The sequence below is a fragment of the Salmo salar genome, chromosome ssa26 (assembly GCF_905237065.1).
Source record: "Salmo salar chromosome ssa26, Ssal_v3.1, whole genome shotgun sequence".
Classification (NCBI taxonomy): domain Eukaryota; kingdom Metazoa; phylum Chordata; class Actinopteri; order Salmoniformes; family Salmonidae; genus Salmo; species Salmo salar.
Window position 1 is genome coordinate 14,948,173 of NC_059467.1, and position 12,518 is coordinate 14,960,690.

Genomic DNA, 12,518 nt, shown 5'->3' on the forward strand with positions numbered 1-12,518 from the left:
CTCTGTCAATGCCTCTGCCTCTCATAGCCTCCATCCATCTCTGCTACGCTGTGGAGGGAGGGAAATCACTCCTCACATTAAGAGGCACAATTCCTGTCTGAGGCCTAATGTGCTTTTATCACTCCCAAACTATGTCTTCTCAAGCTACGTATTCTTCACTGCTGTTCCAATTAACGTGGGAAACATCAACCACACCACATGGATGTTTCCTTATGCCTGAATTTAGGCTAAGATGTGTCAAAGATTGAGGTAGATTTAGATCAGGAAGAATATCCAGTGCAAAATAGAAATATCTAAATATGTTGGCTGAGGACCAGTGATTTGGAGAGGATAAAAGAGAGTGTGTGTTTTGTAGTGTACATTGTGTGCATGGTCAGGGATAGGAGGCAGCGGGGTGGAGTGGATGGATGAAGGGAAAGGCATGTGATGCTGGGCAGTGCTGCCATTGCCACAGATGGCTGAGGGAAACTACAGAGCTTACACCACCTAGATCAGCAGCTCACCTGTGGAGCCTGTGAAGGAACTTGCTTCCGCAGAGAGAGAACTGGGCACGTCCCAGCACAAATACACAAACACCACACTGTTATATTATTTACATACAGTAACAGTCAAAAGTTTGGACACACCTACTCATTCAAGGGTTTTTCTTTATTTTTACTATTTTCTACATTGTAGAATTGTCACGGCTGTCGTAAGGAGAAGCGGACCAAAGTGCAGCAATTGAAATGCATTTCAGGTGACTACCTCATGAAGCTGGTTGAGAGAATGCCAAGAGTGTGCAAAGCTGTCATCAATGCAAATGGTGGCTACTTTAAAGAATCTCAAATATAAAATATATTTGATTTGATAACACTTTTTTGGTTACTATATAATTCCATATGTGTTAATTCATAGTTTTTATGTCTTCACTATTATTCTACAATGTAGAAAATAGTAAAAATAAAGAAAAACCCTTGAATGAGTAGGTGTGTCCAAACTTTGGACTGGTACTGTATACACAGTGTATAAAACATTAAGAACACCTTCCTAACATTGACTTGCACCCCACACCCCCTTTTGCCCTCAGAACATCCTCAATTCATTAGGGTGTGGACTCTACAAGGTGTCGAAAGCGTTCCGCAGGGATGCTGGCGGATGTTGACTCCAATGCTTCCCACAGTTGTGTCAAGTTGGCTGGGTGTCCTTTGGATGGTGGACCATTCTTGACACACACGGGAAACTGTTGAGTGTGAAAAACCCAGCAGCGTTGCCGTTCTTGGCACAAACCGGTGCACCTGGCATCAACTACCATACCCCGTTGAAAGGTTCTTAAATCTTTTGTCTTGTCCATTCACCTTCTGAATGGTACACATACACAATCCATGTCTCAATTGTCTCAAGGCTTAAAAATCCTTCTTTAACCTGTCTCCTCCCCTTCATCTACACTGATTGAAGTGGAATTAACAAGTGACATCAATAAGGGATCATAGCTTTCACCTGGATTCACCTGGTCAGTCTATGTCATTGAAAGAGCAGGTGTTCTTAAGGTTTTGTACACTGAGTGTATTCTAATTTAAACACACACACATGCATTCACACACACGCACAAACTCACCCTAACATCTACAGGTACAGTGGGGGGGAAAAGTATTTGATCCCCTGCTGATTTTGTACGTTTGCTCACTGACAAAGAAAGGATCCGTCTATAATTTTAATGGTAGGTTTATTTGAACAGTGCTCTCACTGTTCAAATAAAACTACCATTAAAATTACAGAATAACAACAAAAATATCCAGAAAAACGCATGTCAAAAATGTTATAAATTGATTTGCATTTTAATGAGGGAAATAAGTATTTGACCCCCTCTCAATCAGAAAGATTTCTGGCTCCCAGGTGTCTTTTATACTGGTAACGAGCTGAGATTAGGAGCACACTCTTAAAGGGAGTGCTCCTAACCGCAGCTTGTTACATGTAAAAAAGACACCTGTCCACAGAAGCAATCAATCAATCAAACCAAACTCTCCACCATGGCCAAGACCAAAGAGCTCTCCAAGGATGTCAGGGACAAGATTGTAGACCTACTCAAGGCTGGAATGGGCTACAAGACCATCGCCAAGCAGCTTGGTGAGAAGGTGACAACATTCGGTGCGATTATTCGCAAATGGAAGAAACACAAAAGAGCTGTCAATCTCCCTCGGCCTGGGGCTCCATGCAAGATCTCACCTCGTGGAGTTGCAATGATCATGAGAGGAATCAGCCCAGAACTATACAGGAGGATCTTGTCGATGATCTCAAGGCAGCTGGGACCATAGTCACCAAGAAAACAATTGGTAACACACTACGCCGTGAAGGACTGAAATCCTGCAGCGCCCGCAAGGTCCCCCTGCTCAAGAATATATATACATGCCCGTCTGAAGTTTGCCAATGAACATCTGAATGACTCAGAGGACAACTGGTGAAAGTGTTGTGGTCAGATGAGACCAAAATGGAGCTCTTTGGCATCAACTCAACTCGCCGTGTTTGGAGGAGGAGGAATGCTGCCTATGACCCCAAGAACACCATCTCCACCGTCAAACATGGAGGTGGAAACATTATGCTTTGGGGGTGTTTTTCTGCTAAGGGGACAGGACAACTTCACCGCATCAAAGGGATGATGGACGGGGCCATGTGCCGTCAAATCTTGGGTGAGAACCTCCTTCCCTCAGCCAGGGCATTGAAAATGGGTCTTGGATGGGTATTCCAGCATGACAATGACCCAAAACACACGGCCAAGGCAACAAAGGAGTGGCTCAAGAAGAAGCACATTAAGGTCCTGGAGTGGCCTAGACAGTCTCCAGACCTTAATCCCATAGAAAATCTGTGGAGGGAGCTGAAGGTTCGAGTTGCCAAACGTCAGCCTCGAAACCTTAATGACTTGGAGAAGATCTGCAAAGAGGAGTGGGACAAAATCCCTCCTGAGATGTGTGCAAACCTGGTGGCCAACTACAAGAAACGTCTGACCTCTGTGATTGCCAACAAGGGTTTTGCCACCAAGTACTAAGTCATGTTTTGCAGAGGGGTCAAATACTTACTTCCCTCATTAAAATGCAAATCATTTTATAACATTTTTGACATGCGTTTTTCTGGATTTTTTGTTGTTGTTATTCTGTCTCTCACTGTTCAAATAAACCTACCATTAAAACTACAGACTGATAATTTTTTGTAAGTGGGCAAACGTACAAAATCAGCAGGGGATCAAATACTTTTTTCCCCCACTGTATATGCACAGCACATTCATAACCACACAATGTTGCTCTTGTACATAGCTCTACAGGCATGGGCCTCTGACAAAGCCAGGGAGCTGAAAGAGTGAGCTCCCTGTGCCAGACCCGCAGTGCAGTGGACAGACCGGGCCATATGCTCCAGTCAGTGCTGTCATCTCTCTAGAGCTACAGGCCCGGAAGCAAGAGGTCCTCCCTCTAGTGACCCACACCTCTCCTTGGGCTTTGGAGTACATTGTATACCTATAAAGATGTATAGAGCGCTTTACGTCCAACTTTTTGACAGCCTAACACACCTGCATTCATGTATCATAGTTGTGAACGCCTCTCTAGGCGTTGGAAAGTAACACATTCTGTGTCATATGCACCACAGGTGTTTCTGGAGAAGTCCCATGGTTCTCCATACTGTAGTTTCATCCTATGACAAGTGATGCCCAATTATACAACTGTGCTCAGGGAAATGAATGTGTATGCAAACATACATTTACCTAATTTAGCAGAGTGATTTACAGGAGCAATTAGGATTAAGTGCCTTGCTGAAGGGCACATTAACAGATTTTCACCTAGTCAGCTCAGGGATTCAAACCAGTAACCTTTCGATTACTGGGCCAATGCTCTTAACCGCTAGGCTACCTACCACCTCATACAGCATGTAGATTATTGAAAACAGCAGTAGACTGCAGGCAGGATTGATTAGGCAATCTAAACAGGGCTAGGCTGTAGCGGTGTTATATCTGATTTTGCTAGCTAATAATTAATAATTTTTAGGATGCAACACCTTGTGTTAGCGTCCTAGGGGACTTATAGTTCCTATAAGGGGGCGACTGCAACGTGCAAAGTATTCTCACCCGAATCAGAGAGGGGATTCTCAGCTTGGTGTAACACTCATGAAACCCTGGCATGAAAACAGCTAGGCCCTCAGGTGTCCACAGCGCTACCATACATGGCAAAGAAATTCTGGAGTGACTCTCGCCAAATGTCTGTATCAGCGTGTTTATTTAGAGCGAAAAGCCCTATTTTCAATGTTTATGTGGTGCTGGTAGTTTATTGCACCCTGAAGGGATTAATAACATTGCTGAGCTGTGTGATGAATATCAGACACACATAAACAAACACACACACACACACACACACACACACTTCTGCAAGCTGAGACTCTCACCCTCTTTCCTGGATCAGCATGATCATAATTTATTCATAAAAACGAGTAGGAAAAAAACCCGCTGAAAGTATCCAGGGCAACAGCTGATAACTTTATATTCCTTCTCACTAGAGCTGACTAACAATATAGGTTGAGAAGTTAAGAGATATGTGGGTGTTATGTACGGTATTTAGTGCAGCGTTTCCCAAACTAGGGGTCGCAACCTCATGTTGGGTCACCTGATACTGCCCAGCTGTCTGCACAGCTGTAACCAATGATGCATAAGAGTATGGAATACATTCTACTCGATAACAGAAAGTTACCAGAGAGAATTTGAACCAATAAGATAATGCAATATTTACCAATAAGAAGTGGGGCATCATCTTCCTCTTCAACTCTTAGAAGAAAGTATTTGAGATAAGAAAATAAAGTAATTGAGAGATACCTTATGCATCACCACTGACTGCCATTTGTGTCATCACCTCTCAATAGTAAGTTGGCGTTTCTGTGCCCACTGCTTTAACGTTGTTGTGTTATGCAGTCATTACATAACAGAGCATGTTACACATGCAGAACCAGAAGGAGGATTTTTTGTTGTTGCTTTGGTTACACAGTTTCAAAGTATCTCAAATGCTCTCACCTTTTTTTACAAAGTATCTAAGATCACTCTCACCTTTTTACTCCAAATCGTTAACCAATCTCTTTCAATGTGTCGATCCAAGTAGAATAGGGAAAAAAAGGGTGAAAAGTTTTAGAATAAAGTCAATGTTGTCCGTCAGGTTTCACTTTGGATTTGTACTGCTATATGGCAAATTAATGGCCCACTGTAGTCTTGCATAGTAAATGGCCTTATGAACCATTTTTGTACTATAGCACCGGCTAATGGCAAGTCCTGTTTTTGTCTGTAACCCCGGATCATGTGAAATGTTTCTGTCCTGCTGTGTTCTGGGGACATTAAGTCTGTCTGAATGAGCCGGAGCGCGGCCGGAGTCTAAAATAGCTCTGCACGCAGGCAGACAGGCAGCACTCTGCAGCACAGTGATGGAGGGTGGAGGGAGCAGTGGCCGGGGAGTCAGTCAGCTATGCGACTCATTTGAAATCAAGCAGTCATTACTGAGGCTCCTGAACAGCACCTTTTACTATCCCACTGAGCACAGAGCACCAGCAGAGGAGAGGACCCGCTACCTTACTCTGTATGAGTCTCTATGAGGAGCAGATACCTGACTGTATGAGTCTCTATGAGGAGCAGATACCTGACTGTATGAGTCTCTATGAGGAGCAGATACCTGACTGTATGAGTCTCTATGAGGAGCAGATACCTGACTGTATGAGTCTCTAAGAGGAGCAGATACCTGACTGTATGAGTCTCTATGAGGAGCAGATACCTGACTGTATGAGACTCTATGAGGAGCAGATACCTGACTGTATGAGTCTCTATGAGGAGCAGATACCTGACTGTATGAGTCTCTAAGAGGAGCAGATACCTGACTGTATGAGACTCTATGAGGAGCAGATACCTGACTGTATGAGTCTCTAAGAGGAGCAGATACCTGACTGTATGAGTCTCTAAGAGGAGCAGATACCTGACTGTATGAGTCTCTATGAGGAGCAGATACCTGACTGTATGAGTCTCTATGAGGGGCAGATACCTGACTGTATGAGTCTCTATGAGGAGCAGATACCTGACTGTATGAGTCTCTATGAGGAGCAGATACCTGACTGTATGAGTCTCTATGAGGAGCAGATACCTGACTGTATGAGTCTCTAAGAGGAGCAGATACCTGACTGTATGAGTCTCTATGAGGAGCAGATACCTGACTGTATGAGTCTCTATGAGAAGCAGATACCTGACGGTATGAGTCTCTATGAGAAGCAGATACCTGACTGTATGAGACTCTGTATAAAGAGTAGCTCACATACTTTCATTTACCTCAAACCCATTTGAAACCATGCAGAATAACGTTTAGAACAGAATGGGGCAATGTGGTGGCAGAAAATATACACTGAGTGTACAAAACATTAGGAACACCTTCCTAATATTGAGTTGCACCTCCTTTTACCCTCAGATCAGCCACAATTTGTCAGGGCTTGGACTCTACAAGGTGTCAAAAGTGTTCCACAGGGATGCTGGCCCATGTTGACTCCAATGCTTTTGACAGTTGTGTCAAGTTGGCTGGATGTCCTTTGTGTGGTGGACCATTCTTGATACACACGGGAAACTGTTGAGCGTTAATAACCCAGCAGCATTGCAGTTCTTGACACACTCAAACTGGTGTACCTGGCACCTACTACCATACCCCATTCAAAGACACTTACATATTTTTTCTTGCCCATTCACCCTCTGAATGGCACACATATCCATGTCTCAATTGTCTCAAGGTTTAAAAATCCTTCTTTAACCTGTCTCCTCCCCTTCATCTACACTGATTGAAATGGATTTAACAAGTGACTTCCATAAAGGATCATAGCTTTCACCTGGATTCACCTGGTCAGTCTATGTCATGGAAAGAGCTGTTATTCCTAATGTTTTATACACTCAGTGTACATCTAATACACTTTATAGCTGGACTGATATGAGGTCAATTGTGAATGTTCCTACTGTTCAGCTTAGCTAAACGTTTTACTGGAAGCCCTGTGTAGAGGAAGTAGAACTCTCATCCAGTCTATCATTAATAAAGATCTCATTTACTCCGGCTCCCAATACCTTCTCTCATCATTAAATCTCTGTGTATCACCCGGCCCAACCCGGAGGTGACAGGCTTAAGTAATCCACAGCCACAGTGCCATTTGCCTTGCTTCTCCACACCCGCTCTCTGAGAGGGTGATACTGTTTACAATTCCACATATTCAATTATCCCGCTGTATTTTCTCTATTCCCAGATATCCCCTGGGGTCAGTGTCGGGGTGGTAAAGAGCGATTTAGCGGTTGGTTTACACATATGATGATGGGGCCGTGGCAAATGTATCTTACATAATGTTATACAAGCCAGTCGGCCTGACTGACACCATGTTCGCCTCTTTCTCGCTTTCTCTCTCCGCTTATCAAATCAAATCAAATGTTATTTGTCACATGCGTCGAATACAACCGGTGTAGACCTCACTGTGAAATACTTACTTACAAGCCCTTAACCAACAATGCTTTAAGAAGTTAAGGGAAAAAAGTGTTAAGAAAAAAATGTATAAATAAAAAATTGAAAATAAAAGTAACAAATAATGAAACAGCAGCAGTAAAATAACAATAGCGAGGCTATATACAGGGGGTACGGTACAGAGTCGATGTGCGGGAGCACCTGTTAGTCGAGGTAATTGAGGTAATATGTACACGTAGGTAGAGTTAAAGTGACTATGCATAGATAATAAACAGAGAGCAGCAGCAGCGTAAAAGAGGGGTCTTGGTAGCCCTTTGATTAGCTGTTCAGGAGTTTTATGGCTTGGGGGTAGAAGCTGTTAAGAAGCCTTTTGGATCTAGACTTGGCGCTCCGGTACCGCTTGCCGTGCGGTAGCAGATAGAACAGTCTGACTAGGGTGTCTGGAGTCTTTGACAATTTTCAGGGCCTTCCTCTGACACCGCCTGGTATAGAGGTCCTGGATGGCAGGAAGCTTGGCCCCAGTGATGTAATGGGCCGTACACACTACCCTCTGTAGTGCCTTGCGGTCAGAGGCCGAGCAGTTGCCATACCAGGCAGTGATGCAACCAGTCAGGATGCACTTGATGGTGCAGCTGTAGAACCTTTTGAGGATCTGAGGACCCATGCCAAATCTTTTCAGTGTCCTGAGGGGGAATAGGCTTTGTCGTGCCCTCTTCACGACTGTCTTAGTGTTTGGACCATATTAGTTTGTTGGTGATGTGGACATCAAGGAACTTGAAGCTCTCAACCTGCTCCACTGCAGCCCTGTCAATGAGAATTTGCCTGTAGTCCACAATCATCACGTTTGTCTTGATCACGTTGAGGGAGAGGTTGTTGTCCTGGAACCACAGGACCAGGTCTCTGACCTCCTCCCTATAGGCTGTCTCATCATTGTTGATGATCAGGCCTACCACTGTTGTGTCATCTGCAAACTTGATGATGGTGTTTGGAGTCGCACACCTGAGGGGCCCCCGTGTTGAGGATCAGCATGGCGGATGTGTTGTTATTCTCTTTGTGTTACAGGGCCTCTATAAAGCTCAGCAGCTCTAGTAGGGTGGTTGTATTTGCTAGACAAACTTTCAGTGCACTGTGGGATTATGGATTATGTGAGAGCTGAAATAATTGTCCATGGGCAGGCTCTCCCATGGAAAGCACCAAACCAAGACTAGCAGCCGCCACACAGGAAAAGAGCTCACAGTAGATGACAAGAGTCTCCTCTAACAGGCCTGTTTCACCATTCAGATGTATATTATGTTTAGTCTTCTTATGCTAAACATTTCATTTGTGTTCATGTTGCTAACTACAAACATAGAATCCAGGTCCATCAGCATAGGCTAAATAAACACTTGGCCTACCATTGTTTGAAGATTGGAGATATCCTCTTTTAAAATGTTAAACCTATTTACCTGATATACTCTTCTTTATTCCAGCTATGATGAATGTATGGGACCTGGTGCGACACAGATATATGTCCCCACAGACGACCCTCCTCCGTATTCCCTCACGGACCCCTGCCAGCGGGGCCACCAGCAGGCCACCTACACCAGCCTGGAGATGGAGGAGCCGTCTGCTGGAGCTGGAGCCTCTTGGGTGTCCGCCAGCAGTGCCGCCGCCTCCCACTACCCAATCGGACTACACGAGCTCCGGCAGCAGCCAATATCCTCCATCTCCCTGTCAGCGTTCCCCCTGGAGGAGGCGCCCCCGTACGAGGTGGTGGTGAGCAGGCAGAACCAGCCCATCCCTCTGATGCCCATGGACCTGCTCAAACACCCCTCAGAAGACAGCCATAGTCCCCAGAGAGCCCGGGCTGTCGCACACAGGATCCTGTAGAGCTGACTGGGCTAGTCCTCTCCAATGCTCTTTGTGCAGACAGCCACACACACACACACACACACACACACACACACACACACACACACACACACACACACACACACACACACACACACACACACCTCCCAGTCTGAGTAGGACAGCCTAACTCTCTTCTGCTTCTTCCAGTGTCCCTTTGTGCATGACAGGCAGTATCAAAAGAGAATTACTTTCTGGACCGAAGCTGAAAGTTTGGGTTGAACCTGAACTCAGTCTGCGCCTTCCTCTCCTTCCCCTACCTCTTGGATAAGCTGTGTCCCCCGACTCTAAGATGTTACCCGCACCAATCCTCACTCTATCTCCCTTTACTACTGGGGCACTGCCATGAAATCACAGGGCTACTACTGGTAAACTGGGGCTGGAAGTATGGTATTTCTGTCCAGAAGGAATTCACTTCATACTGTACATTGGTCTTAGGTTAGGAGGCATTCAAACATTTAGGAAGCATTATCAAAGTCTGTTTTTAGCACACAAAAAAACAGTAGAGTTAACCTGGAGTGGTTTCACATAGATATTCTGTATGTACTGTTGGTTTTTGTTGTGTTGTAATGGAATTGCTCTTGATAGAAAACACCATAGAAAGAATGACTCATTTCACATTCCATCACATATCCATATGGTTTGATTAAAATGTTCTACATGAAAATAATATTTGATTTATATTTAGCTGACTTTAGGACTCCCACAGTCTGTAAAATGTCCAGTAATTTCAACTGCTAAATATACCCCAGTGTTATACACTCTTAGGAAAAAAGGTACTATCTAGAACCTAAAAGGGTTCTTTGGCTGTCCCCATAGGAGAACCCAACACTTTTGGTTCCATGTCGAACCCTTTCCACAGAGGGTTCCAAAATCCAAAAGGGGTCAACCTTGAACCAAGAAGGATTTGCCTATGGGGACAACCAAAGAAATCTTTTGGAACCCTTTTTTCTAAGAGTGTTGGTATTTTTTTAATAAATTATTTTTGTGGTATATGGTTTTATATGGTTTCTGGATATAAACATGTTCATATGAGCTGGAAATACTGTCTATTCTCTATAATTAGGTTTCCCCTCTGGGGGCTGAGGTCCATTTAGATCCCAACTGTTCTGTTTCAGTCTCCAAACGTGCACTGCCACACATTCCTCTTCTCTCTCTCACTACTCCTCTTTTGTGAAGAGCTTTTTTGGGTGTTCACAAGCTAAATTACTATGAACTTGACCCATTCGCCAGCTAACATCAAAGTACAATATAGCTTGTAGCAGAGATACAATGCTATTTGACAATTGGTGGGAAGGAAAAATTATATTTGCACACAGTTTACTGTGATGAGGGATTTACTATACTTTAGTACTGACATCTTTGATATTATAATAAATAAACAATTCATTTTTTTTCCTAAATATTATTCAGCCTAAACACATTGTATTTTTCAATATGCTGGAATATTTTTAATGCTTCCAAATTATTATCCAGTATTTAGTTTTTGGTTGTGAGTATTCATTGTACAGATAAACTGTCTTCAGTTGAACTGTTTTTACATGTCTGTCATCCATATATAAATGGTATAAAAATGACTGTGCCTGCCAAGCACTAAGTCTAAGACTGTTAGACTGCGGCTAACATTGTAGCCACAATAACTTGCAACTGATTAACAAATCAAGAGCTTTCCTTTTCCTAATAGCTTGTTATTTTTCAAGGCTTGTGTTACTTTGCTAAGTTATTCAGATAAGTCTATGTTCATCATTGAAACCCCAGATAAAGCACTCTCAGCGGAAAATATGACATAGTGTCCTTATTTTGTGTATAAAACCGTATTTGTGGAGTCAATGACCCCCTGTCACCTTTGCATTTGGCCCCAGAACTTGGTATCTCTGTTCCAGCCCCCCTCTCTTTCTCATAGTCTCCCTAATTTATCTTACCAAATCCCTTATTGTGAAGTGATATCCTCACTGATGAACCCTTAAAGAATATTTTATATATGAATTAGTCGCATGATTGCATTGCTGGCATTGTGGATAAAAGTTATAAAGAGATGAGTATTTATTTAGAATAGCTTTAACAATAATGTGTATAACTGTGGAAAGACTACTATTAAATAGTTGTTGTGAGATTCACCAGAATGTAGATGTACTACAACACAGATGCTTCGCACTAGACAGAATCGTCTAAAGATTAAAGATCAACGGGTTATTTTTCTTGCGTTACAGTCTTGTGCCAATCATCATCGAATGGATTTGACTTTGAAGAGAGTTTGTTAAATGGCTTTTAAAAACCAAATGCTGTTCTCGGCACTTGTTAATACATAGTCTATTTGTGGTCAGAATTGTCATGTCAAGCCCTATAAATAAAACAATGTTTGGGCTAAAAATGATGTGTTAATAACTTGACAATGAGCATTTATGCTTATTATTATGTAGCTACTGCAAATCTAGCGATGCTATACAATGATAATGATGGGCTTGTGTTTCATCAACTGAAATCTAAAAGTGCAATGCAGTGAATAGTGCAACGTGTTAGATTGTGTGCATCGTGACACACTCAGAGTCATCTAGAAATGCAACTTTACCTGCCTTTACAAGTCAGTAGAAATGCACTGTAACTGTGTTGGAAGACCTAGTCCAATACCTGTTGAGGTAAAACTGCAATGCGGTTCACTCTGGTCTTACATGCTGTTTTGTCTTTGTCGTTTACTTCATTTTGGTAGCCCAATAGGTACATGTCCAACATAAATGTGAAATTATGTGTAATACTGTACGTGTACACTTCCAATGTATAGTTTCCCTATAAGTCCCACTGTTGTGCACAACTGTCCTGTGTGACAAAGATTATTGTTTCCTATAATCACAGTCATCAACGTATATCCATGTTTTGTATTAGAGCTTTTATTAATTTCTTATATTGGGGAAAGTAAATAAATTTGACCTCTATGATTTGAGTCGGTGTGACTGTTCGTTCTGGGCATTGAAATCACCTTCCTGTTTTACATGAAGGTTACACCTAGGAGTAGTAGCTGTAATATAAATAGGAGGAGGAGCATTACTATTAATAAACATAGGGATGATAGAGGATGGAGCTGGGGAGGAGTGTTGGTATAGCATCCAAAAGTGCAGAAACAGTGTAGCGCAATTATCTACATTGGCAAAATGTTTCCCTAAA

The 12,518-nt window shown here is 42.9% G+C and overlaps 1 protein-coding gene across 4 annotated transcripts in view; it reads left to right on the top strand.

Annotated features, from left to right (window-relative positions):
* The window catches only part of LOC106587286 (protein BEAN1), a 44,521-nt gene extending 32,229 nt beyond the window's left edge, over nucleotides 1–12,292 (top strand). For all 4 annotated transcript variants that reach the window (XM_045708601.1, XM_014175524.2, XM_045708602.1 and 1 more), the window contains one exon: nucleotides 8,939–12,292. In XM_045708601.1, the coding sequence (XP_045564557.1) occupies nucleotides 8,939–9,338 (400 nt within the window). In that variant the 3' untranslated portion in view covers nucleotides 9,339–12,292. The remainder of the gene's footprint in view (nucleotides 1–8,938) is intronic.
* Nucleotides 12,293–12,518: the final 226 nt, after the last annotated feature.